General features: G+C 54.5%; 3 protein-coding genes across 5 annotated transcripts; 2 read left to right on the top strand and 1 right to left on the bottom strand.

Annotated features, from left to right (window-relative positions):
- Positions 1-1341: 1341 nt before the first annotated feature.
- FBXL12 (F-box and leucine rich repeat protein 12) lies at positions 1342-3978 on the bottom strand. 2 transcript variants are annotated; one of them, XM_068664349.1, is made up of 3 exons: positions 3542-3978; positions 3332-3404; positions 1342-2924 (listed from the first exon to the last, which is right to left on the bottom strand). In XM_068664349.1, the coding sequence occupies exons 1-3, from the start codon at positions 3712-3714 to the stop codon at positions 2151-2153; spliced, it is 1020 nt and encodes a 339-aa protein (XP_068520450.1). In that variant the 5' UTR covers positions 3715-3978; the 3' UTR covers positions 1342-2150. The 2 variants fall into 2 exon arrangements, with proteins under 2 accessions (XP_068520450.1, XP_068520451.1); XM_068664350.1 differs by having other exon boundaries at positions 3608-3761.
- Positions 3724-5702, top strand: UBL5 (ubiquitin like 5). The gene is made up of 5 exons (XM_068664355.1): positions 3724-3821; positions 4199-4259; positions 4726-4809; positions 4909-4946; positions 5469-5702. The coding sequence occupies exons 2-5, from the start codon at positions 4204-4206 to the stop codon at positions 5510-5512; spliced, it is 222 nt and encodes a 73-aa protein (XP_068520456.1). The 5' UTR covers positions 3724-3821; positions 4199-4203; the 3' UTR covers positions 5513-5702.
- A 220-nt stretch (positions 5703-5922) lies between these two features.
- Positions 5923-25299, top strand: PIN1 (peptidylprolyl cis/trans isomerase, NIMA-interacting 1). Of its 2 annotated transcripts, none has more exons than XM_068664351.1 (4): positions 5923-6079; positions 7420-7620; positions 13411-13521; positions 25052-25299. In XM_068664351.1, the coding sequence occupies exons 1-4, from the start codon at positions 5992-5994 to the stop codon at positions 25282-25284; spliced, it is 633 nt and encodes a 210-aa protein (XP_068520452.1). In that variant the 5' UTR covers positions 5923-5991; the 3' UTR covers positions 25285-25299. The 2 variants fall into 2 exon arrangements, with proteins under 2 accessions (XP_068520452.1, XP_068520453.1); XM_068664352.1 differs by lacking the exon at positions 25052-25299 and adding an exon at positions 16663-17934.
- The last annotated feature ends 1207 nt before the right edge of the window (positions 25300-26506 follow it).

Here is a 26506-nt window from a genome sequence, read left to right as displayed (position 1 = left end):
ACGTGATGGCCAAAGGTGAAATGGAGACCGGACCCCTCCGAGTTTGGGACTGAGAAGAAACAAGGCCCTGGAAGAGCTCCCCAAAGCTTGTGAGGAGAAAAAGCTTCAGCTGATGGGTGAAGAGGGGCAATGCTGTGCTGCAGGGGCATCGATGGATGACTTCAGAGGACCCTTCCAGCCCTTTACTCCTACATTTTGCCTCTGCTCACCCAATATTCACAGTTCCCCTCATGCGATAGCCAGCAGCCAAAACTTCATGCAGCAGCGGGAAGGCTGCTCTGAGGCGCGTGGACTTGCGATTGCTGTTTCGTGCTATTCCACGCTCAGAAATTGTGCATTCTGCAGAGACGATGGAAAACGGGCGAGTTGGGACCGTCAGATATTAAATTACGTTGTTTGGTGCGCTGTGCCATCAGGCTCGCAAACATCCCACTGCAAACATCAGGAGAACATTTAGGTTCTCCCGGCATCAGGCTGCACGTTGACTGACTGACAAATTTGGCTGGTTTTAATTTTCCCTTTTGCTGTTTTACCTTCGCTCTCCGAGCCCAGAGAGTGCTGGGACAGATAGTGCTGAAGTTTTAATAACGCTAATTACTCCAGCGTAAATCTCTGGGCCTGCGATAAACACGTAGCAGCGGTTATTAAGCTGGCAGCCTTGGGATGCTTTCCAAAGCAGAGCTGGGGCATTTACCACTGTTTATTTGCCCCAAAGCTACAGCGAGATTGTTTGTGTATAGGAACGGGAAAGCAGAATGAGGCCAGGGCACAAAGACCGGCGGCTAGCGAGGTGCACAGCAACGAGGGTTTCGTCACAGGGGTCACTGCCACCCAGGGCTGGCCAAAACCTAGCAGCTCGTTGCACAACCCACAGCTGAATGGAGGGGAGGGGGTGTGGGGGGTGAAAAGAGCCGCATCTCGAAGCAGTACCTGGTAGGAGAGAGGCTCAGCTGAGCCGTTAATCCTTCCTCCCACTGCATTTCCTAGGAAATCTCTCTCTTGTCTCTCCTGGCTCCCAGTGGGGAAAACAGTTGAGGTACTTGTGTTCTGCAGGAAACCGGTTCCTATCAGAGGGGATGTGAACATCCAAGAGAATCTCTTACAGGATCCTGGACCTGGACATTTGCTCAAACTCTCTCTGAGTGTTGTCCCCACCATAAAGGGAAATATTCCCTAGGACTGGAGGGGTGGCTGAAGTGGGAGACAAATCCCCGGGTGTCCCCGAGGCACCTTGTCTCACTGCAGCTTTGTTAATACCCAAGCGCTTGGTGTCAGAAGCTGCCTGACTTCTTTATTTTATTTAGTTCAGTTAAAACCTTACACCAGGAAGGAGACGTAAGCCAAAATATATATTTATTTATTTAATAAATACAATATTTGATTTAAAAATGCCCTTGGCTGACTCTGGGATCCAAGAATAGCAATGTCACAGCATTACAGCCGCAACATCTGTTATCTGGGGTTAAAACACTGCAGGTAGGAGGAGATCGGGGGCAATAAAAAGTGACAGGGCAACGTGGCTGCTCCCAGGACAGCCAAGAGAGGTGACGGCAGCCTCAGCGATGCCTGCAAGCCCGCACCAGTTCGCCTGTGGCCACGTGTTGTTCTTAGCACCATTTAGGAAGCCCCAGGACCAAAACTTCCTGGAGAAGAGCTTCAAACACGAGTCCTGGAAAAAGGCACGAGTGCGATGACAGCCCAGCCTGTGACAGTGCTGCCTGGGCAGATCACCCCAGCTTTTCCCAGAACACAGCCCTGGCACGTGTGGCTGAAATCTTTCTTCCTCGGCACAGCTTGCAGCCTACGTGCGGGGCAGTGAGGCAATCGGGTTAGGCATTAACTGGACGTCTGGGCTCTGGGCTCTGCGGCAGGAGGGCGCCTCGCTTCACTCCTGCAATTCGGCAGGGGTTAAGCTGCTGCCTGATGCTCAGCAGCAGGGGGAAGAGGAGCAAACAGAGCTTTAGCTTGTAAACCGGCCACACCCCCCCCCTCTAAACTCAGCCAGCCCAGCTTGGCTCACTATTTCAGCCCCTAAATGATTCTGTTCCCCAAAAGGTGAACAGCAGCTCCTAGGTAATAAGGTTTTACCCCCAAAAGGGGGATTTGGAAGCTCGGTGATGAATGGCGAACGCCCTCCTGCTTTGGGCTGTTCAAGGAGTGTGTGAGAAGCTACAGCTGGGCAAGCTCGCCTGAATTTTACCCATGGCCTCATCTCCAAAGTCAGCCCCGTCCAGTTTGAGGTTCCTCAGCCGGGGAAGCGCTCGGCACAAAGCGGCGATGGCGTCGGGGGAAAACTTATCGCAGTGGTCGAGGCGCAGCGTCTCCAGGCCCTCCAGGGCTGCTAAACAAGCCAGGCCCGCGTTCGTCAGGGACTCAGCGCTGCTGATCTCCAGGAAGCGGAGACGTTTCATGTGGCGCCCGATGAAGTGCAGGGCCGAGTCGGTAATGACGCAGTGGCGCAGCACCAGGCGCTCCAGCTCCTCCAGGTGCGGAGCCGCGCTCTGAATCCCCGCGTCCGTTACGCGGTAGGTCCCCGAAAGGGTCAGCGTCTTCAGGCGGCAGCGGGAGGAGACGTTCAGCAGGTGCTGGTTGGAAAACGCAGGGACTTTGCGGACCACGAGGTGCTGCAGCCGGGGCAGGGCTCGGGCTGCCGAGCCGCAGAACCAGGCAGCAGGGATTTCGCAGCGGCTCAGCTCCAGGGCCGTGAGGGAAGCGGGGAAGCTCTCGTAGGGCAGCGGGCGCAGGTCGGCTTCGGCCAGGCAGAGCCGGGAGAGCCGCGGGCAGCGTTGTGCCAGGGCGGCCAGCAGCGCGGGGCTCAGCAACCGCTGCCTGCCCCCGGCCAGCAGCGCGCCCCGAACCCGCAGAGTCCTCAGGCTGTCGCCCAGGCGGTGCCGCACCAGCTGCCACAGGGTCTTGGAGCTGAGCTGGGGTGAGAAAAATAAAATAATAATAATAATAACAATAATAATAATAATAATAATAACAATAATAATAATAATAATAATAAATATTTAAAATAATAAATATTTAAAATAATAAAATAAAAATAAATAATAATAATAATTAATAAAAATAATAAAAATAAAAATAATTTAAAAATAATAAAAAATAAAAAATAATTAAATTAATTAAAATAATTAAAAATAATACAATAAAATAATAATAATAAATAATAATAATAATAAAGATAATTAAAAAATAAAAATAAAAATAATAAAAAATAATAAAAATAATTTAAAAATAATTAAAAAAAATAAAAAGAGGGGGACGATCACACAAGGGGGGGGGGTGGCGGAGGGGTTGCGGCCCCCAGCCCCGGGGTGAAGCCCACCTTGTGCGGGCTCAGGTCCACGTCTGCCCACAGCACCCGGTCCTGCACCAGCCGCCTCCAACGCCGGCAGACCCTGCAGGGAGGACACGAAGGAGTCACGGAGGGGCCCGGGGGAGCGGGGAGGAGGCGGCCGAGCCCCGGGGGGACCGGGGAGGAGGCGGAGGGGGGAGCGGGGACCCTCGGGGAAGGAGGCAGCCGGGGCTTAGAGACCGAAGGGAGCGGCCAGAGCTCCGCAGGAGGCCGCGGGAGAGGCCTGGCCGCCGGTGCCGGCCCCACCTGGCCGCTCGGAGCCGGTCCCGCAGCGGCAGCAGCGCCAGGACCCGCAGCAGCACCGGGTCGGGGAGCGCGGCCGCCATCTTGGCGGCCATCTTGGGCGCCGCCATGACGGGGCTGCTGCGGCGCTTCCGGTCCCGCGCACTTCCGCTTCCGGTGCGGCGGAGGAGGAGGAGGAGGAGGCGGCGGAGCTGCGCGGGGAACGGCGGCGGCGGCGGTGAGTGCCGGGCCCCTCCCGTGTGGCCCCCGTTAACCCCAATAAACCCTCCCGGGGTCTCTCCCGTCACTCTCAGCCATCCCCCCGCTTCCCGGTATCCCCCGTTCCCGGTAACCCTCGCCTCCGGTAACCCCCTCCCCCGGTAACGCCGCCTCCGGTAGGCCCCGCTCCCGGTAATCCCCGTTCCCGGCCCCCCCCGCCACCGGTAACCCCCAACCCTCTGTAAACCCCACCCCCGGTAACCCTCCCCCTCGGTAACCCCCTCTCCGGTAGCCCCCCCCCCGTTCTCGGTAACTGCCTGCCCCTCCTCCCTCCCCCCTCGCCCTTTTCGCCGCCGTTCCCCCGAGCACCCCCCGGTGACCCCTCCTTTCCCCCAGCAACCATGATCGAAGTCGTTTGCAACGACCGCTTGGGCAAGAAGGTGCGGGTGAAATGCAAGTATCCTTTGGGACTGGGACCGGGGGGGGGCACCGGGGGACCGGGAAGGCACCGGGGAGGGGGACACCGGGGGCACCAGGGGACCGAGAGAACACCGGGGAGGAGACCGGGGGGGTACCAGGGGACCAGGAGAGTACTGGGAGGGCACTGGGGGACTGGAAGGGGGCTGCGAGGGCACCAGAGGGAGGACTGGGGGGCACTGGGAAAGCACTGGGGGGGACTGGGGGGCACCAGGAGAGCACTGGGGGGAGACTGGGGGGCACTGGGAAGGGACCAGGAAAGCACCAGGAGGGTGCTGGGGGGGCACCGGGAGGGTACTGGGAGCCAGGAGGGCACCAAGGAACACCTGGAGGGTGATGGGGGGGCACTGGAGGGTACCAGAGGAACACTGGGAGGTACTGGGGGAACACTGGGGGGTACGGGGGGGGGCTCCTCCCGCTTCTGCTTTCCTTAACGGGGCCGCCAGCACCGAGGACTCCATCCGCGACCTGAAGAAGCTGATCGCGGCGCAGACGGGGACCCGCTGGGACAAGATCGTGCTCAAGAAATGGTGAGGGGCCGGGGAGGGGCTGGATGCGGGGCACCCCCGGGGCGTTTTGGGACGGGGCCGTGATGACCGGTGTGCGCCTCACTGTCCCATTCCCTACAGGTACACCATCTTCAAGGACCACGTCACGCTCGGGGACTGTATCCTTCCCGCTGGGGGTCTCGGTGGCTTCCCTCCTCTGGGGGCGCGTTCCCGTTAAAGAGGGGGTGAGGGCGGGCACCGATGGCACCACCAAACCATGTCCCCAAGCACCACGTCCAACTTTTATTGAACCCCCCCAGGCATGGTGACTCCACCACCTCCCTGGGCAACCCGTCCCAATGCCTGACTGCTCTTTTTGAGCAGAAATTCCTCAAAATGTCCAACCTGAACCTCCCCTGGTGCAATTTGGGACCGTTCCCTCTGGGTGTCCTCTTGTGTCCCAGCCCCTTCCCCAGCCTCGTAGCCCTTCTCTGGACACTTTCCAGCCCCTTGATGTCCTTCTGGCAGTGAGGGGCCCAAAAAACTTGAGATGAAGCCTCACCAGAGCTGAGTACAGGGGGGCGATCACCCCCCCTGCTCCTGGTGGCCACACTCCTCGTGACACTAGCCACGTTGGCCACCGGGACACGCAGCAGGCTCACGTTCCGTTCCTTCCCCCTCTCCTTAACTCCAGCCTGCAGATGAGATCCACGACGGCATGAATCTGGAGCTCTATTACCAGTAGCCGGGCCACCAGCGGCCCCCCTCAACCCTTCCCAGTGCTCCCAGTTCCCCCCCCCACCAGTAGAACCAGTGTTCCCCCATGGAATCTCCCATTCCTTTCCCCCGGCACGGCTGGGCTCCGGCCCCGCTGAGGCTCTGAACGTCCCCACGGGTGTTTTTTTCTAGTTTCTAATAAACTCCTCCCCCCACTCGCTGCTCTCTGCGTGCTTTTGGGAGCGGGGGCCGCGATCGGTGCCCCCCGGGACCACGATGGAAGCGCCGGGGGGGGGTCGGGGACAGAATGAGCACATTTACCCTTTTTGACCCTCGGCGGCCACCGTCCTTTCCTTGATCACGTGCCGGGGTCCTGCCCCACCTCACCGCACCCCCCTTCCCGTATCCCTCGGAGCGACGCGCGTCTCCACCAATAGCGAAGCGGGTGGGCGGCGCCCGGCGGCCGAACGCACCAATGGGAAGAGCGAGAGGGGAGGAAAGGGACCAATGAGGGCCGGGAGGCGCAGGAGAGGGAAGATGGCGGAGGAGGAGAAGCTGCCCGCGGGCTGGGAGAAGCGAATGAGCCGCAGCTCCGGTACGGGGGGGACTGGGGGGGGGCGACGGGTACCGGGGGAGACCCCTGAGGCACCGGGGGAGGCCTTGAAGGACTTGGGGAGGCCTCGAGGTACCGGGAGAGGCTTTGAAGGACCGGGGGAGGCTCCGAGGCCTGCGCCCGGGCGGTTTCTCCCCTCAGCCGGGCCCCGCGGAGGGCCCCGGGGCTGGGCGCTGGAGGCCGCTGGGCCCGGAGGGGCCGGGTCCGTGCTCCCGGCACCCGTGCGGGGCGGTGCTGGCGGCTGCAGGGCCTGGGGGAGTGGGGGGGGTTGGGGGGGGGTGGGTGCGGGGCCCGGTAACCGGGGGGGGCCGCCGTTTGGTCCGGGGGGGGGGGGCCCGAAGCGGCCGAGGTTGGAAGGGAGCCGTGGGGGGGCACCGGCAGCATCGATCCGAGCAGGATCCAGGTGGGGGTTTGGGTGTCTCTGGGGATGGAGGCTCTAAATGCCCTCAGAGCAACCGATTCCTGTGCTCAGAGGAGGATAAATAATAGCAGAAAGTGCTCCCAGTAAAGCAAAAAAGGGTCCCAGTAAAGCAGAAAGAGCTCCCAGTAAAGAATGTTCTAAGACAGAGCATGGCTGGGAGAAGTTTGGGGCCAGGGTGGCGTTTCCAGCACGGTTTGCTCTTTTGCAGCGAGAGCTTTTAGGGTTTTAGGGGCTTGAAAATGGGCTCCGAGCAGGTCGTGAGCGGTTTTCTCCTTCGTTTGGCGGTGGTGGGGGGATGAGGGAGGGGAAAAAAGGACCTGTGTGTCCCTGCTTTGCTAGAAGCATTGTGGATGTTTGGAATTCCCAGCTCGTTAGCTGCAGATTCATTAGGAAATCACACGCCTTGCTGTTAGATCCTGGCTTTCTGCTCCCCCGCGAGGTGCAGTTGCTGCTGCGATCCCTCGCTGTGCTTCGCTCGCCTCTTTTCTCGACCCCTGGTGTCGGCAGAGCGAGCTTTCTGCCCCAGAAAGGTTGCATTTTTGGGTCAAAAACTGACTTTGAAAGGAAAACTTTATGCTTCCTGAGGCCAGCACCGCGGCGCCGTCCACCAGGGAGCTGCCTGCGAGTGTTTTTGGTCCCGGCTGTGTCCGTGGGTGCTCTGCCACCGCTCTGTGGCACCAGGAAAAGCAGCTGGAGCCACTCCTGTGCAGATCTTTTGCTCTGACTCAACCCAGGCTCGTTCCCAACTCGTGTAGGAACCAACCCGGCGCTGTCAGGCGTCGTTCCCTCCGTCTGTGCTCGAGCTTATGGGGCCGGCTGCTTGTGCCAACGCAGCTTGTGGTGCCCAACGTGGTTCTTTGGGAGGTTTTCGTGCTAACCCCAGCCCTCTCTCTGTCCACAGGCCGCGTTTATTACTTCAACCACATCACCAATGCCAGCCAGTGGGAGCGCCCCAGCGGCAGCGGGAAAAACGGCCAAGGGGAGCCCAGCAAGGTGCGGTGTTCGCACCTCTTGGTGAAGCACAACCAGTCCAGAAGGCCCTCGTCGTGGAGGCAGGAAAAGATCACGCGGACCAAAGATGAGGCACTGGAGCTTATAAATGGCAAGTAAATGCAGGAGAGAGAGAGAACGGTTCTGTTGTCGGGGAAAAGTCCTTTTAAGGCTAAACTTAGCCCCGAGCTAAGTGGCTCAGTGTGTCGTGGGCTCACTGAGGCAGTGTTTAAGCCAAGAGGCTTGAACGTGGACTTTTCACGTGGCTCAGCCACTTGGAAGAAACCCTTTTTGCCCTGTGCTTTGCTCAGCACGATTAAATGATGTAAAGATAGGTCCCAGCCCATCCGTCTTCCCCCTCCTTTTTTTTCTTTTTTTTTTTTTTTGTGATGTTACCTCAGGTTTGTTTGTATTTTCTTTGTAAATGTGTACTTCTCCATCAAAAAAAAAATAAAAATTATTTAAAGCTAAAACCAAATGTCCTTTAAACATTTTCTTTTTCTTTAATGTCACTCGACTCCTTGCCCTGAGAGCAGCCAAGTTCCCGTTAACCTCTGCTTGAAACCGAGTTGCTTGCAGGAGGCAGTCAGCCTTGCAGCTGATTTTGTCAGCCCGGGCTTTTCCCGATGCGTTCTGGCTCGTGGCGTGGTTTAGGAGCAAGGATCCTGCACGTTTTCTGCAGCTGGTGGCGTTGATCCTCGCAGCCTGGCTCTTCCCTTGCAGCTCTGGCGGTTGATGTTGTGTTTCTTCTGTGCTGAGGTTTTGCTTCCTCTGGAAGCGCACTGAAAGCGCTGCTCTTCCCGATGGCTTTTTCCTCTCAGGGTGAGAAACGCGGGGCTCGAGGTGAGGATTAAATCACACCCGCTGATTAATTTAAGAAATGAGCCCGTGCTCTCTAGTGGGCGGTGCTGTCTTCAAAGGCTGGGGACTGTGCAGACCCTACGAGCCCACAGATGGGTTCTGCAGTCCTAGAGCTGCCTTTTTTATCTTCTATTTTGGAAGGATTGTCTCGTTTGAAAGCCTTGGGTGGGGAAAAAATCTCTTTCTGCTGCATAATTGGAAGCAGGGAGGCAGTGACCAGCAGGTGGTGTGCAGCCCTTCTGGAAGGGGAGCTGAAATAGCTGGCACAGATGGGAATTTTCTCAGGGAATCGTCTCCTTCAGGTTAGGGTGGCTGAGGGAGCGTGGCCGGGGGCGACGGAGCAGGATGTGTGCCTGGCGTGGAGCTCTGTGCCGAGGGCGCTGAGAGTGGTGTAAAGATAAACAGGTTGAAGGATGTCAGCCAAGCTGCAAGCCTGCAGTTCTTTTCTCTCTTTCTCTCTCTTCCTTTTTGTGTTTGAAGAACAGAACTGCTTTAGTCCCCTCTCTTCTTGGCGTGGCTGAATTTGGTTCGACAGCAGAGGGAATCGGTGGTGGTTTGGAAGGGAAGGGTCTCAGGAGGTGTTTCAGGAGCTCGTGAGCGGGTTGGCTTTTTGGTAGCTCGAATTCTGCAAACTGGCTGTCTTTAGGAGCCCGGGTAGCGTTATTTGGGCTCAACAATTTCATCGTTTTTATTTCCTTTAGGTGCTTTTCTCTCCCTGAGGTGCCGCGGTTCTTTGCTACCTGTAAGGCGATGCCAGAAAAACCCCAAACAGCTTCATCTTCCCTCGGTACCAAAGGATGCGATGAATTTCAGCAGCTCCCGAGCCCCTTTGCTTGCAGGTTTTACATTTCCCAGCCTCTCCATGATGCCTGGAGAGGGAAAAGTTGTGTTTAAAACCGTGTGAACACCCAGTTTGCCTCCCCGCTGACAGCCACGAGGGAATTCGTTCCTAAGTCTGGGCTACGGGCATCGAAAGGAGTCTTTTTGTTCTGTGTCTGTCCCCAGTAAACGTTACTGGTGGGAAGGTCGCAGGGAACATCAGCTCTGCAGCTTCTCGCAAGCGTTCAGAGCTTCTAGAACAGCTGAAACCCGCTGCGAGGACGCACAGCTTAGCTCTGCCACGGCTTTCGTCAGTCAGGCATCGGCGAACTTCCCCGAGCAGATGCGCTCTTACCTGCTGGCTGTAATTATAGCGTGGAATTGTCTAAGTAGATCTCGGGGGAGGAATTTGTTTGACAGGCAGGGTACCGCGCGTCGCCGTGTTTTTGTTAGGAGATGGCTTATTGTCTGGGATATCCAGCGCTGGCGTTAATGCTTTACGCAACAAAAAAACCCGAGAAGGTAATTTGATTAGGGAGCTCTCCGCTCCCGCAGGAGAGGGGACGGTGCTAAAGATAAATGTTTTAGGTAGGTGAGCTCAATTAACGTCAAATACTCCGTTTGACAGCTTTTCTCCGGTAAAAACAGAGGGGAGCTGAGAGAGCTGGAGGGTTGCGTTGGGCACGGATGGTTTTTCATCCATTAAGGAAGGTGCAGCAGGGGATGAAATGTGGGTTAGCCCTCGCCTTGCCAGAGCTGGAGGACCTGCCCCTTGCCAGGTGCATTCTGATAGGCACCGACAGCAAGAAATTGGTGACTTGAGGCTGAGCCCTTCCTGGTAAGGGGGAGGAAACCTTTTGGTCCCTCTCGCAAGCTTGATCAGTCACCGTTTGAAACCCACTGAGGGTTTTTTGTTTCTCCTCTCTGTGTTTGCTCTGAAGGTTATTCCAGAACGTCTCCGCTCCGATGCGTGGAAGCCCGGTTTCCAGCTGAAGACTGCTCATAATCACTTTCCCTCCGTTGTTTCTTGCGTTAGAGCTGCTTTATTACTTAATTAAATTTAGTTTCTTCCTGATGTTGACCTCCCAGTGGATTTATAGCATCCTGCTCTTTTTTACCAGCCCGTTCCTGCCCGCGAAGCCAGCCAGGCTTTTAGTTGCTGGTAATGTAGGTCACCCCTTCTGCTGTTTCTACTCTTAGCCCTTTTTCGCACTTCACTTTCAATTAATCTTCCTTGAGCACGGGTTCATCGTGGGATGCAGCACTCCGCATTAGCTCTTGGCAGTGCCTTCTCCCGTGGCATTTACTGTTCTATTACCCTCCTCTCGTGGAGATGCTGAGACTTCAGAGAGTCATTTTCTCCGTTAAAGCCCTGCTGCCCGATTCCTGCTGGTTTTTGACTCCGTACCTGACGTCCTCCTCCTGCTCGAGCTCTCAGCCCCCAAGCAGAAATCGTGGCTGCGTTTTTGTCGCTTCGCTTGGCGCCGATGAATCTTGCTTGGTCATTCAGGGCATGTTTAGCATTCCGGTCCTCCTTTCTGCTGACAGTGCTTCCCCACCCTCCAGCTCGCTCTTTGCGCGTTCCCTTAGCCTGGCCCTGCTTCGTGCCGTGGAATCGGCTCACGAAACGCCAGGATTCACCCCAAAAATTTTCCCCGTTTCATTTCAGCACGATCTGAAATGAAATCTGAATTCATTTCGCTCTTCTTTCGTTGGTCTCCTGCTGTTTCACTTCACTGACCCCCAAGGGATTCTTCGGGGGGATTTATTCCAAGCTGGGCAGTGCCTTTTTTTTTTTTCTGGGCGATTTCTTTTAAATCTGGGATCACCTGGGGAGAAAGCTCACGAATCCCTCCTCTCAGAGCCGGAGTTCAGACACGATGCAAGGGGGGGACGTGAAACAGCCCTGTCAGCTTTAGCTTTTACCCAGGAAAACCCTCATCCGCTTGAGAGGCAGATTTTGCTCTTAGGCTGGTTGCTCGTGTGAAATTAGGAAGTTTTAATGACCAAATTCCCTTTCCATGGGTTATCAACTGCTTGCTCTGCAAGCTTGGGAGAAGTTTAACCACTAGGACCCAGCTGATGCAACCGGTGTGGGTGATTTTAAGAGATAAATGCATAAATGTAGACCCTCAGATCCTTAATTTGGGCGCTTTGTTGCTTTAAAGCGTAATTCCTGACTCTTCGGGACGTGCCGTGCCCCGGTATGATGGGAGCTTGCTGGGGACTGGCAGCTTTATGCAATTAGCTGTGTATTTACGGTGGTGCAAATATGTATTTTAGGATAAACTCTGTTTTGTCAGCGAGTAGACTGTTCATGCTCAAGCAGCTTAGTTTAATAGGATGAGCAGCGCCCGGTGCCTTCCCCGAGCATCCCTGTGTGCCTGCTGGGAGCTCTCTGCCACCCGGATAAATAATCCTGCAGCTTTTCCCATCGCAGGATGTGGAGCTGTTGTCTGAAGCCTTGTAGTTGCAGATTTTGGGTATCCCCTGCCTTTCTCCGCCTGTACGCGTGGGGCGGGTGGGATAAGCTCACTCTGGTTAAAATTCCAGTGGTTTCCGTTAAAGCAGGTTGGGTGCTTCAGGAAGGAAGGTAACTCGCTTTGCTGTTTCAGCTGCTAAGAGGCAACCTCCACGCCCGTTTTCTGGCTGCTCTCCCAGCTATTTCCTCAGCTATATGGCATCAAATCGAGCTGGGAAATACTCATTTCTTCATCCTTTGCAGCAGGAACTCCGGAGAGCATCCCTCCAGGTCCCTCCTTAACAGCTTCAGTGTTTGGGGTCGCCTTCCTTTTCTCTTGATTCCTCTTTGAGGAACACGAGCTGCTCTTACTGCCCTGTTCCAGCCTCGCTTTGCTTTGAATTCAGCCAAAATTTTAGCCAAGCGGCGCTGCTGCTACCACCGACTTCTTCATGTTTCTTTCTGAAGGTGGAAGACTGCCTTGGTCTGACACGGAAGATGGCTTTGCCAGTTCTTTTGGAAGCTGAGAGGAGGTTTCTGCAAGGAGGGCTTTAAAACCGAAGCAAAGCTCTCCGGAGAAATTGGTTTAGCCAGGTTTTAGCCAGGTTTCACCAGCCCTGGTCTGGGGCTGTTCCTCTGGGGTAGGGACCTGTGGCTCCGTTGCTTCCTGGCTTCCTCTTGGAGATGTTCCCCCACTTAAAATGCGGACGAATGATTTTTTTCAGCGTGACTTCATCTTAATTCCTCACCTAGGGGCCGAGGCACAGAAATCAGGCCCTTCCAGCAGGAGCAGGCTGTACTGGGAAGGCAGAAAGCTTCCCAAAATCCCACCTTAGGTGGCTGTCCTCACACAGAAACATTTCCCGTGGCCGCTGCTGAGTCACATTTGGGTAGGGGGTGGCTGCAAGTCAGCTGGACCCACGCTGGTTTGGGCTTTGGCTCCTGATGGAGCCAAAGTCAGTCGAGTCGCAGGAATCTGCACGGGTTTTTCTCATCTCAGCCATCCGTGAAAGGCTGAGGGATGCGGCAGCAGCATCTGAGCTTCGCTCATGGCTGCACACGCTCAGCTTCTGTAATTACTGGCTCCCCAGTCCTGCTGGCACGCCGGGAACTGGAAAATGTGTTCTGCCAGGTGAAGCAGCTCCTGGATTGTCTCGTGAGCTACCACGGGGGTTTCCGTGGGTCTGGATCAGTGAGGCTCTCGGTTAAGGCTACGAATGTTTCTTTCCTGACCTTTTAAAAAGCTGTCTTTGCAAATAACTCGCTCCTTGGGGCTTCTTCGTGCTTGGTCTTCCACCGAGGCGAGCCCTTCTGAAGTCAAAAGCTCATCTATTCCGAAGCCCAGTAATAAATTCCCGTGCTTTAGGGGTAGCAGTCGGTGGAATTAACTTTTTTTTTTTCTTTTAACAGAAGCTTAAATAGGAATGGACCCCGGGGTAAAGGTGGAAACGTGTTCGGCAGAATAAAAACTCTGTGACAATTGCTTTTGGGGTGTTAGGGAAGTTTTGGCTGTCTTTGTTCGGGCTTGAAAGGCTTTGTGGGAGGGGGAATATCGAGTGCTGTGCAGATGTGGTTCTCTGCACCCCTTTTCTTGTGGGATGCAATGCTTCAGGCACCTCCAAAAAGCGACGATGGCCCCTTCTTTGCTGGGAATGTTTCTCCTGCACTGTTCCTGGTCAGGTTTGGGGGTGGAGGTGTTGATTTTTGTCTTTTTTCCCCCTGTTTTCCCTCTCCTGACCGAATTATTCCCTGTATCTACAGGCTACATCCAGAAGATAAAATCGGGAGAAGAGGACTTTGAATCCCTGGCTTCCCAGTTCAGCGACTGCAGCTCGGCGAAAGCAGGCGGCGACCTGGGCGCCTTCGGACGAGGTGAGTCGAGCTCGGAGCAGCTCCACCAGCACCAGCTTCCCGAGGGGGTGCTGAGCTCCCTGGCAGGGAGCAAGTTTGGGTAATTGCAGGGGAAGAGACACCAAAATGGATCTGTGTGCTCGGCAGCCTGCTGGGCAGGAAATGGAGCTTGCTGCCTAGACGTTAAACCAATTAGCAGTGCAACCATAATGCTATTCCAGGCGGAGAGGGGATGTTGGAATTGGCTTTTCCCTCTAGGGAAGGATTTCTCTGGTTGTGCTGAGTGGAAATCCAGTTGCCCGATGTAACAGGCCACAGGTAAGGAAGAAGTGGTTAAGCCTCACGAAGGACGTGCCGGATAAATGATTTGGCATCCCAGTCTTAAATGAGAGAGCTATTAACAAATTGTGGAAACGGGAACAGTTTGCAGCCCACCAAAATAATGTGGCTGGCGAGAGAATTCGTTACAGGGCTATCGATTGGCACAGCCAGGGAGCAATAACAAAAAGCTCGTGGATGTGTCCTCGTTAATGAGATTTGCGAGGGCAGGAGGAAATGATCTTAGGGATGGAAAAGAGGAGCGCTGAAACCTGCCTGGCTTTATCTCGCCAGCGCTTTTTGCAGTAATTTCCACTAGGAGCAAAATATAAAAGCAATGATGTCACGAGTGCGGCTGCAGTATTTAAAGAACAACCCCAAATCTTTGCAGCGAGGGTGTCCGTGCAGATTTTCTTTGGAGAAGGTCAAGAAAGGTACCCGTCAAAGAGCGAAAATGCTATATTTGTCATTCTAATCCGTGCCCCGGAGTCGCAGGAACTTGCAGCAATCCCAGAGGAGGATCTGTAGTAAGAGCTGCCCACGTCTGAAGCAGCAAGCAGCGCGTCGAAGCCTGCTGTCGTTTTGGTGGAAGTGTTTTTTCTCCCCCAGCTCACGCTTGGGGCTGGTGGGAAGCAAGCTGGAGCACTCAGAAGCTCGTCCCGGGCTCTTACCCTGCGGTGAGCACACGAACCTGGCAGGAGGAGCCTGCACAGCTGCCCCGAGGCTGTCACCCACGCAAGCAGGGTGCCCCGAAATATTTCAGGCACCGGTGGGCGTGCTGCTGCTGCAGGGGTGATGCTGGAAGGGGCTCCAGAGCTGCTGCTTCAGCCCCTGCTGCCCAAAGCCCACCTGGTTTTGGCAGGCGAAACTGTATTCAGGAGTGTAGGTTCTGGTTTCTTCCTTTATTATTCATTTTTGGCCAGTATGCTGTATTTAATCACTGCTTTTTTTAGGGTCTTGTTTCTTTAGGGACTTGTTTCTGCAGTCACAGGGCAAGGCGATGATATTTTCGGGGTTCCTATACAACAAAACATCCGCCCCAGGAGGCCGGGTTCGGTAGCAACTCTCAGCTCCCTGTGGTCTGTGGAGGAGTGCAGGAAAACAAAAATACATTTTTTATTTATTTATTTTTTTTTTTTTCTGGCTGCAGCAAAACCTAAAGGAATGTTGCAAGAGGCAGTCTCCACTAGATGACACTAGAGCTATGAGCGGTGGCCAAGCTCAGCTGTCACGCTGTCCCCATCTCTGCCGCTTTTCTTCCAGGGCTGCAAATGTAATTTGTTAGAACTTGGAACACTGGTTTCTTCAGAGGTGAAGTTATTAAAACATTTCCATTTATCTTCCTGAAACCCTTCAAATAAGTCTTGCTTCTGCTCGACTGAGCGCCGCAGGGTAGCGGGGAGGCTGTTACTTGAGCTGAAGGAAAGATTTCAGGTCTTAGGAGAAAAGAACCGAAAACCTGAGGTGCCAAGGTGGTTTTTATCTGATGGTGATTGACGCTGGCTTTGTAACTGGAGCCTGGGAGCCAGGCAAGCTGTTTGCCTCCCCTAGCAATTTAAATGCTGAAGAGAGAGAATTGAAACTGGGAAGTCAGGGGCAGCGGATCGCTTCAGTAATCAAATGTTTTTTCAGGTGGGGAAAACACCAAGCCGAAGCTGTTCGGGCTAATCCTGAAAGGGAGGAGCTGAGCTTTTGTGGCATCTTAGCAGCCTTGCTAGAGAAACGGGTACAGCAGGGTGTAGGACCTGAAATAAAACCTAAATTCTGGCGATGCTGCTTGGCTACACACGGTGCCTCTCGGATGCGTGGCCACCGAGCGGGCTGGGAAGCTTTAATTTCCAAAAACCACAGTATTTTGGTGAAACGCCTGCTGGTGATCCAGCCTGTAAGCTTTCCGCAGCCCTCTCCTCGTGCATAGCAGAATCCAAAGGCACAGCGTTGCCTTGAAGCTTGGAGACAGGGGTCGTAAACCTTCAGGAGATTTATGCTGCGTTTTTGGCAAGGCACCGGTCTGTAACTCTCCGCAGGCAAGTGTCACGAACGTGGCCAGCGCTGCGAGCGGAGAGCGAGGGTTTCCTCTGCACTGTCACCTCCCAGGCATCTCCTTTTGCTGCTTAAGCTTTTGCCAAGAGTCCCCCCAACAAGATTTTGGCCTTTTTGTAATGCCAGAGCCTCGTTATTTTGGCCGGGGGTTGCCGGTTTCCTCGCTTTAACTTCTGTTACAGGAGACCAGGCACAAATCCATCCCCGTGCCGCTTATTCTCTCTGCTTCCCCTCCGAACCGCGCTCGTTCTGCTCGTTATTCCCCTCGTGGGGAACTTCCTCTGGCTTTCCTAAGCCCAGGTTGCTGAACCTCCTGGAAGCCAGGGGCTCAGAGCCCTACCAGCAGCTCTTATCTAGGTCATGACATTAGTCACGTGTGCCTTGTCAATTATTTAGCGCAGCTTGTAATGCACACCGCGTCCGCGCTCCCTGCGCACCTCGAGGGTGGAAGGCAAAAACAGCCCCTTGATGGTGAGTCTGCAGAACAGATTTCCTCTGCCATCCGAGTCTGCAGCTCTCCGAATATCTCCCCTTGCTGCAGTGATGTCTGCAGGATCTGAAAATCTCTGTTCAAGGAGGAAAAACAACATCAAAAAAAAAAAAAGCGCGTACACGCATGTGTGAATGAGTTGTTTTGGATCATCTTCTGGGAGTGTACAAAAACAAACACCCCCTGCAAGTTATTAATTGGTGACTTTGTTGTTTGCCTGGAAGCTGTCTTCATTTGAAGCTTGCTTGCTCAGAAAGCTTTTCCAGTCTTTGCCGGGCTTAATTGAACTTTCTCGTTGCTGCTCTCTGCAGGTCAGATGCAGAAACCTTTTGAAGATGCCTCATTTGCGCTGAGGGCGGGCGAGATGAGCGGACCAGTTTTCACAGAATCAGGGATCCACATCATCCTACGCACAGAGTGAAGTGCCTTGGTGACACGTAGAAAGGAAAGGGCGAGGGGAAGAAAGGAAAAAAAAAAAACCTACTCCAACCCTGCACTCTCTCCCAGATGAACTTCATATCCAGTTTAAAAACAAAACAAAAAAAAAAAAAGCTCATTTCATATCTCAATATCTCCTGTGGCACCTGACACAATGTTTTTCACCTGCAGAGATGCATGGTTAGCCAAGGGTGAGAACGCAATCCAAATGAGACAGTAGCATCTTTTCATGAGCAGAGAGAATGTTTAAAAACAACAGTTCTGGCATGCCACAGCTGCTTGAGTTCTATTGACAGGTCTCCTAAGCCGAGGAATTGTCAATGCTAAAGGTCACACTTCAGTGCTTCCCACCTCCTCCCCGTTAGAGACGCAGAGTATTTATTGCAGCGCAGCGCTGACGATGGTGAAGCTGACTCGTGAACTCTGGTGCTATGACGGAATGAACTCCCCGCCCCTCTGCATGTTTGTTCAAACACATCTTTTAACCAGAATAAACTGTGTTTGCTCTGCAGTCCAGCCCGGCGGTTTGTAGAAGCGATTTACTCGAGCCGGTTGTAAATTGACCCTAAGCTAACGAGCGATGAGCCAGCTGGCGTGGGGCACCCGCGCCTTCTCCCCGAGCTCCCCTTGCTGCAGCTCTCCCTCTGTCCCGTCCCGTGGTGGCCTCCGGAGCTTCCCCCGGCTCCTGCCGCCGCTTCGGACTAAAACTTGAAGATGCCTTTTGGTCCTGAAAGCAACCGAGAGAGGTTCACGGCCAGTAGTTCCCGCGGCAGGGAGAGCAGTAGGCAGCCCGAGCTGCGTCGCGGTCCCTGGGGTGCTGCCCCTTCCAGCCCGAGGTCGCTCCATTCGTCAGGCAGTGCCATGCTGTAGGGCGGACTGTATTGTGGATTTTCAGTTTTTTAGCTAGAAGGCTGTTTTTTTTTGGTTGTTTTTTCTTTTTTTTTGTTTTTTTTTCTCGAGTTGCTCTCGATCCACTCGTGGTTTAGACACTGTTAAGTCACTGTTTTCCGGTTACACCGCATTGCTTATGTTTAGCAAGAGAAAAACAGGAAAAGAAAAATGAAATCCCAGCTTTGGTCCAATGCAAACCAGCTGTAAAGTTCCAGTTCTCGTAAGCAGAAAATAAAGCCCTCTCCGATGAAACATTTCAGGAGCTCTGGTATTGATTATTTCTCCTCCTCTGTCTGTAGAGATCTCGCCGCTCCCATTGCAAATGAAAACCTCTGCAATATCTGCTGAGTTGGCTGATGCTGATGGTTTTAATCCTTCAAATGGAAGTGTGGCTTGCGTGGTATTAAGAAAAACTTCTCAACATTTCTGTCTTAAGCTGTAAGCTAATATCCTTTATTCCCTCTTGGCGTTGGGTTCACGCGCTTAGCGTCGAGTCGATGTCTCGTTTTGTAAGACCTGTTCGAATCCTGCTGTAAGCTGCTAATTCGGGCGAAAAAAAAGTACTAAAAGTGCAATTTGATAACTGATCCTTCCCTCCCGAGTTCTGCAAATGTAGGTGTCCCCTTCAAAACCAGCCGCGACGGCTCCTTGGTGTGTTTTTTTCCTAAAAGCTCCCATTTTAGAGCTGGGGAAAGGCAACATCTCCTCCCGACTCTGCAATTATCGTGCTCACCTAAAACAAACATGCGAGTATCACCGACGTTTCTGCTTTTGCTTTTACCCTCGCTGGTTATGCCGGGGAAATTGAAGGTTTTTGTGCATTAGATAAAAGTTGGTTTCCATAGCAACGCATCGATTTCAAAAAAAAAACAACCACCCAGCACAGGGTGACAAGCAGGTGAGGACTTAAAAAGGGAAATTACCTCAAATAACCGCGCGGTATCATGAAAGCAGGATCAAAGGTAAATGAATGAGAGCGGAGGTGGCAGTTCTGTCTGGAAACGCACCAGGCGAGTGCCTTTCTGCTGCTTTTTGCTGGTTTTTGCTTCCCAGTTGGTGCTGGGGCTGTGCTGGTCCCAGCGCAGGCTTCGAACTGGGAGCAGTGACCATGAGAGAGAGGGGGGGAGCTTTTTGGGGTGAGGGTGAAGATGCTACTGATGGGTTGTAGTGGGGCAGGAGCTCTGTGAGGTTGTGCAAGGGGGAGCTGGCCTCTAAAAAGTGCCTTTTTGGGGGGGTTTTCTCAGGCAGGCAGCAGCTGAGGGGTATTTCCTACTGCTGGGAGCTCCCTAAAGCGTTCCGCCGCTGGGGCTCTGCTGTACGACGGTGTCCAAGCAGCAAGAGACAATAAATGTCCTTGGGATTTATGCCACGAGGGATAAATCCTTGAAAAGATGGTTTGTAGTGTCATATATATGCTGGAAAACAAAGCAGCTGTCAAAGCCAAAGGGGTTCGGGGCAGGATCTGGTCAATACCTCGCTTACGGGGGCTGCTCTCCTGCAGCTCCAGGTGGGGATTGGGATTTCTGCTCGGCGAGGCCCTTCCTCTGCAGTTTGTCGTCGTTTTCCCCAGTGGTTCCTCTCCGTCTGCACATCTCTTGGATCTTCGGAGCAGGAGATGGAGAGGTGAGGGCAGGGAACAACCGTTCCTGCGCTGGGGTGGCCGTGGAGCAGCTTGGAGGGGCTGGGACAGGCTCGGGATGACCAAAGGGACGTGCCTGGAGCATCAGGGCTGTTCCCAAAGCCCCGTGGCAAAGCCCCCGGCTCCTCCATCCCGAAACAGCCACGTCCTCGCCTCGTTTGCGCCCGCTCTCCTCTTCCCAGGGGTGACAGACCACGAGCTGCTTTGGTCTCCTGCCCTTTCCCCGGGGAACCCGCGCTTGTTGCTGCGCTCGGCGAGCATCTGTGATACAGTAACCCGATTTGGCACACCGTCGTGGCCTGGATTCGGGCTCCTTCCCTTCCCAGCATCGTTCCTGGGGGAGTCACGGGTGAGCGGCGCGGCTCCTGAGCCCGCGGGGGCTCTGGCTCCGTCCTCCGAGCGCGTGTGAGCCCTTGGACGCCGGCACCGGGGCGGTGACGCTGACGGTAACCGCTTGTGACTGTGCCACGTTTGAAGCCTTCACTTCTCCAGCAAGATCGTTTGAGGGATTTCTTCTGGTTGCTCTCCAGGAGGAGGCTGTCACATCCCAGGAGATCGGGAGCTGGGTTGGAGGCAGAGCAGGCACTTCGGATCCGGTATTAAAGCGGGGCTGCCCGGCTCGGGGATCCCCGCTTCCAGCCTTGGAGAGGGGTTTGGGGAGGGAATCGGGCTTGGATCAGCCCAAAATTTGCCCTGGGAATGCAGCGAGCACACCATGGAGCGCGGTCCGGGCTCGTGGCTCCAAGTCTTGAGGGGATAACAGCCAGGTTGGGGTGAGGTTCTGGTGGTGGCTGTGCTGAAACGGCGCTCGTTGCTTGTGCTGCTGAGTGCTTTGATCCCAACGAGTTTGGTTTTTACGGAGGCTTGACAAAAATCGCCTTTTCTGGATAAAAGCTGTGGACCTGTGTGCTCGGGGGCTCGATTCAGTGCCTCTGCTCCCAGGGCACATCGCTGGGTTTTCCGTAACAACCGAGGGGCAGAGGAGCTCTGCACGTTTTCTGGTTGTTTGTGCTGGGCTCCGTCTAATCCCTTTTCCCGAATACCTTGATCCTTCGGATCCTTTTCCCCAGGAATGTCACAAGTGCAGCAAAATCCTCTTCGTCGCATCCACGGAAGCCCGCTCCTCCCCTTCCTCAGCTGCCCTGGTGCTGCTCTGCATTCAGTTAACAAATCTGCCGGGTTTCCTGGCTAATCCCTTACATTCAGGTCGCTCCTTCCCCTCCTGGCACCACACGTTTTTCCTCCAACCCCGACAAAGGAAATGGTGCAAGGACTTTTTGGGGAGGCAAAGTCTGGCCCGGAGAGGACCTGCGTGTGCTCAGGCTCGTTCACCTGCTGCGTGCGCTCACGTTTTGCTTACGTGAGCTGTTATATCTTGTTACAGATGAGGAAACGTGCTGCTCAGACTGCAAATATTCCAGCAAGGAGCCATCGCCCTCGTTAGCCGGTCGCGGTTTTCGGCTCGGAGGGCGCCCGGACCTCTGGGTGCAGCTGTTGCAAGGAATAAGAAGCGAGAGGCCTCTCCCTGCAGGGCCATTTTGTGAAAGCTGCCTCTCAGCGTGGCGTCCGCCCAGGGAGCGTCTTTTGCTTCCGATAGTTCTGCAAACATAACCCTTAATTGGATCATCAACTGGATCTAATTTGCCGAGCGCGCCTCCCCCCCCGCGCTTCATTACGGGTCTGGGCAGCCGAGCGGCGTGCGCGCCCGCTGCCAGCTGCAGGAGAGCTGCTGGCAGCTTCCAAGGACGCCGCCGGAGCATTTAGCCCTGCTGTAATGAACTTTCCTGCTAATTATTTTTAGGGAGCTTAAAGGACAGCCAGCTCTCGCCGCTGCGGTCCGGCTGGAGGGCACGGGACGGGGAGCGTGCACGGGTACAGCGTGGAGGGACGCGATGTTCTGCACCGGGCTCTTCCTCCAAAAAGGGGCTAGAAAGAACCAAGGTGTTTGTTTTTTTTTTTTTTTCCCTATATTTTAGCCCAAAACACACAGACCGCAGCCCAGCCAGGATCGCAGGACATTACCAGGCTTGCAAAGTCATGCTGGAAGGGTGGGAGCCGTGCCTGCCGCGGTGAATTATTAGAGAGCAGCAAGTCGCAGGGGCTGCTGCGTGCTTGGAGAGCAGGGGAGGGAAATCTGGCCTTCGAAACGCAGCTGAGGCCGAATTCCTTGGGGCATTGGCCACCTCGGGTCTCTGCCCACGTGAGCAGCAGGGAAGGACCCGAGCGGGGAGCCGGCGGCGCCGCGTGCCGCCCGGCTGCTCTATAATGGATGGGGAGCATGCTTTATTCATGTTCAGCAGCACGGGCGAGGATTCAGGTCGCTGTTTCCACGAAAGGGCTTGAAAAATGTTTAAATGTGACAAAGACTCCGGTGGTTTCAGTGGAGCGAGGGCTCCTTGTCCCCCTCCTGCCTCCCCATGGGCACCCGGCCCTGAGCGTAGGGAGCCTTTTGCCCTTGCGCGATGCCAAACTTCCCCTTTTGCTTTTAAAAGTGTTGCTTTGATTTCTTTCATTATTCTTCTTCTTAAAAGCAACCGTTTTTCCACCCCAAATGCGTCACAGCCGCTTTCCTTCTCGTAGTTCTGCTTCCTCTAGGATTTGGGCAGGGAACTGAGCATCACTCTTGTTATTTGGATCCAGCCCAACGTGCTTCGAAGGCATGCGTGGCCACGGTGCTGGTAAATCCCGTGGCAGTGCCGAGGGTTTTCTTTCTTGTGGCTGGAAATCAGGCACGTGGGGCCGGCAGGACCCGGTGCTTGCGTGCTGGGATGGCGGGAGCCTGGGACAGCTGCTCGGGTTTGGAATTTACACAGGGATGCTTTGGGGTGGGGTAGCGCTGCCCAGCTCCCGTGCACGGTTCCAGGCTCCTGAATTAAACCTCCTTCCTCCAAAAGGTTTGGGCATGGATAGGAGCCGGGCTCTGCTCCTACAGATTGCTGCCTCCTCGCCCTGCTGGGAGCTGCTGCGGGGAAGCCACGAGCCGGAGAAACGGCCCTGGAGGTGGGAGCAGCTTTGCACAAACCTGTCCCAGCGCAGCAGGCAGCGCCGCCGCCGTTCCTCGTCATTCCAGATGAGTCAGAAACTTCCCCAGCTTGCAGCAGCTTTGCCCGGTGGGCTGTTTGTTTGTTTTTTCCTCCTTCTCACAGCCCCGGCTGTAATGATGAATCACGCTGCACCTCGGCAGCCCCGGCGAGTGACGGGAGTGATGGGGAGCTGCAGAACGGCCGGAGCTCAGCTCGGCTTTTCGCCGAGCCAATTAGTGCCTGGTTTTATGCTCTTCACTTGGCCCATTAAACACGGTCCCTCCAAACAAATATTTGGAAACCTGCAGCGCCGGGAGGGATCGTTCTCTTGGGGGAGGAAAAAGAGATTTCTCCAGCTCCTGGGCAAGCATCCCTGTGGCTCTGAGGCCAGCAGAGAAAAGCCAGGGCGAGAGGCAAGGGCTGGAAGCTGGAGTGAGAGAAACGCAAAGCAGAGAGGGTTTGCACGCCCGCTGTTCGCTGCAGTAACACACCCTGGGATGCATCCAGCCCCCAGTCTGCTGCTTCTCACCCTTTATGACCTCGTTATGCAGAGCTCACGATTTATTTCAGCGCCTTTGGTGTTTGGGGGCAGTAAATCAAGCACGACGCTGATAACCTGCTGTAGCTCACCCCTCCGAAATGAAAAGCCAGCGGCTGAGGCTGAAGTTGGCCAAACAAACCCCAAGTCAGCGGCCGTCCCGGCACGTCGTGCTGCCTCAGCTCCCTCCCCGTGGGCCCGGCAGCGGGGCTGTCTTGCCATAATTCACTTAGGGGCTTTAATCTCTGAGCCCTTGTTTGCCTCCACTGAGCCAGCAGAGCTGGAAAATCCTATTACTCCTTCCTGAGCCGCGAGTTTCTGCCCTGCTGGGACCTGTCACCCAGCCGGCTCTTTTGGGGTTGTCCAGGAGCAGCACCCCAGGGCTGCGAGCCCTGCCTAATTAGCTCATTTCAGCCCCGTTAATGAGCAGGGAGTAAAGCCCGGTGGGCGAGGCGGAAAACGCCTTTCCCCCCTGTTTGCAGGGAGCACCGGTGCCCAAATCCCTGCTGAATTTGGGGCTGCAGCCCTCCGCGCCCCACTGCACCGTCCCACCCCGTGAGGATGCTCAGCTGCATCCCAAAGCTCCCGGGTTTCCATGGCAACTCCCCGAGCATCCAGGCTGCTGCTGCGGTGCTGGGAGGGGGGGGGCTCAGCATCTCCCGCGCTGGGAAGGGAGGGACCTTTTGGCATTACTTCCCTGCCCCGTGTAATTTGGGGCAGCCCTTTCGGGGGGGTGGCTTTGCCCGGAGAGGGTTCAGAGTTTGGGCACGGCGCGGTGCCCGCGGCTCTGTCTGCAGCTCGGGGTGCCCTGCGCTTTGCGAGCCTTCCCTCTGGTTTAATCAAGCGTGCGAGGATGCCCTCGTGGCTCCTGCAAGCTAAGGGAAAAAAATATATAAAATATATATTTTTATATAAATATAAAAAAATATATAAAATATAAAAAAATATATAAAATATATATTTTTTTCCGCCCGTCTCCGGCCCCTTCGCAGCTCGGTTCTCCAAATCTGCCCCTTTCCTCAGGACGCTCGGTCCCTCCTGCTTCCCAGCGGCCCGAAGCAGGGGTGGTAAATCAGAGAGAAGAGTAGCAAGAGCTGCAATTAGCTCGCAGGCAGCCTGCGGCGAGGCACCCGAAGCCTTTTGTCGGGAGCTGGGTGCCTGGCGCAGAAACTCGCCAGCAGCCACCTGGCTTCCCCGGCAGAGCCGAGCCCTCTCCTGCTGAATGGCTCTCAAAGAAGGCAGATGATGACCATTATCCCAATCCACAGCGGCAAATGATGCATTTCCAGCCCTCCAAGTGCCGCCGCAATTAATCAGAGGCTATTTATGGCAGGCTATTCATCAAAAGGGAAGAAATCATCAACATTGTAATGGGGGAAGCTTTAATGTCCACGGCATTCAGAAGCGATGCTCAGCAAGCTGCTCCCAATCTGCACAAACATCTCGCTGCCGTGGAGCGGGAATTCATTTCCATATTAATGACCTGAGGGGCTGCGATTACTTCCAGGGAATGTGCTGCTAATGCAGAATGAGGGCGCTTGCACCGGCAGGATGAGGCCCTGGTGGGCAGAAGCAGCTTTGCCTCTGGCCAGGTGCCTCTCTCCCCTTGTCCCCTTCCAATTTTAGTGCAATTTAATGCTTTATTTTATTATTTTATTATTTTATTTTATTATTTTATTTTATTTTATTTTATTTTATTTTATTTTATTTTATTTTATTTTATTATTTTACTTTATTTTATTTTATTTTATTTTATTTTATTTTATTTTATTTTATTTTATTTTATTTTATTTTATTTTATTATTTTATTTTATTATTTTTTATTTCATTTCATTTCATTTCATTTCATTTCATCTTTTGAGGTCTCTTCCAACCTAGAAATCCTGTGATTTCGCAACGCCACGAAGCATGGTTTTAACTGGGGGATTCACAGCGTGATTGCACCCCCCCTACACCCCGAACGGGGGAAAAAAAAAAGTCACGACCTTGATTCTCCACTCAACCCCGGCGGATTCGGTGGACGGATTTCCCCTTTTTGCTGGATTCGGGCAGGGGCAATTCAGGTTGTTCACCAGGCTCCATCCTCCTCGCATCTGATGGAGGGAGAGCTGCCGCACAGCGGGGCGTTTTATTTATTTTGCTGGATTTTTTTCTGGCTGTTTTGCCTGCAGAGAACCGGGAGGCGACGGCGGAGAGAGGGCGAGCATCGCGGCCGTCCAGCTGTTGCCGAGATCTGTTCCTCCCACCTGGCCTCGCTGCGGGGCTGCTTGGTGGAGGGAATCCCCCTTCCCTCCCTGCTTCTTCCCCCGCTCCGACGCTGGGTAAGAAGGTAAAAATCCTCCCTTGCTCTCCGCGAATTTATTATGCAAAGTGCAGAAGGAAGGGGCCCCTCGTGCCCGGATAACGAAATTACCCAGACATCAAGGAGTCCTACCGGGAGCACTTGCCACCAAAAAAAAAAAAAAAAAAGCACATTTTTCACATTTTTTATCCCTTTCCAGCAGCCGTAAATCTGCAAAGCAAGAGCCAGGTTGCGGTGTCCCGGGGGAAATCTTTAATTTGAACAAAGCAGCGCTGCCGGTTTCGGGGGAAAGCGGTGAATTATTTGAAGCTTCAGGGCCAGGCAGGGTTTCCATCTTTACGCACGAGGCTGTGATGGAGCTCGAGGTGGAGCTGAGCAGGTTTGAGGCAGCCTGGTCCTTGGGAAGAGCCTCCTCTTCCTCTCCAGCTCCCCTTCCTCCTCCTTTTTCTCGCTTTGTCTTTTTTTCGTGTGTTTTTTGGGGATGGGTCAGAGGCAGCCCCCAGGTGCTCCTCTTGGGTGGGTGCTGGCGTTTGGGTGTCCTCGTGTCCCCTCTCCGGCCTCTGCTCCACCACCGGGCACCAAGGGGGCCCCTGCTGATGGGGAGAATTCAGGCAAAGCCGGGATCGTGGAGCAAAATAGCGATTTTTTCTATGTATTTGTATTTTTTGGCTGCTCTTGCGCTGCGCAGCAGGAACGCAATTAGCAGCGGTGTTAATGGAGCTGCTCCCCCCTCCCCGCTCTGCCCTCCTGCGCCTCCTTTCTCACCTCTGCCTCTCGTTTTGCAAAAAAACAACCCGAAAAAGGGTTCACACAACCCCCCCCCGGTCACATCCAAGGTTTTATTTTGAGAGGCAGCCTGGCGATCGGTGCTAATAGAGCAGCCAGAGGCGAGGCTGGGTTCCTTGAAGGTTTCTATTCATAAACGAGCAATTAGAGGAGTTCGTCGCATTAACGCCACCGAGGTGCCTCCAGCATCGCCCCCCCTCGATCCTAAAAACATGCTCGGGAAGTGGAGGGATTTGCGAGGGATCCCCCCTTGCACTCCAGGAGCATCCTTCTTTTGGGGGTGGTCCTGCAGCCCCTGCCTCTCACAGCCCTTCCCTAATTGCCAACCCCCCCCCCCCCCTCCGTGCTGTGCTGGGGGGGGCAGCGCTGCGCTTCCTAATTTCTCTCTTTCATTTCTTCTGCCCGGGAGCGAGAGCCAGGACAGCTCATTAGCTGCAGACCTGGTGCTAATTGCCTGATAGGGAAGGTGAATCATTGCCCTTCCTCAGCCCGCTGGGGAGCCAGCGCCGGCCAAAACCCAGCTCCGAGGTGGCCCGAG

This window comes from Anas acuta, chromosome 32, assembly GCF_963932015.1.
Source record: "Anas acuta chromosome 32, bAnaAcu1.1, whole genome shotgun sequence".
NCBI classification, from domain to species: Eukaryota; Metazoa; Chordata; class Aves; order Anseriformes; family Anatidae; genus Anas; species Anas acuta.
This window is presented reverse-complemented; position numbering and strand designations above follow the sequence as displayed.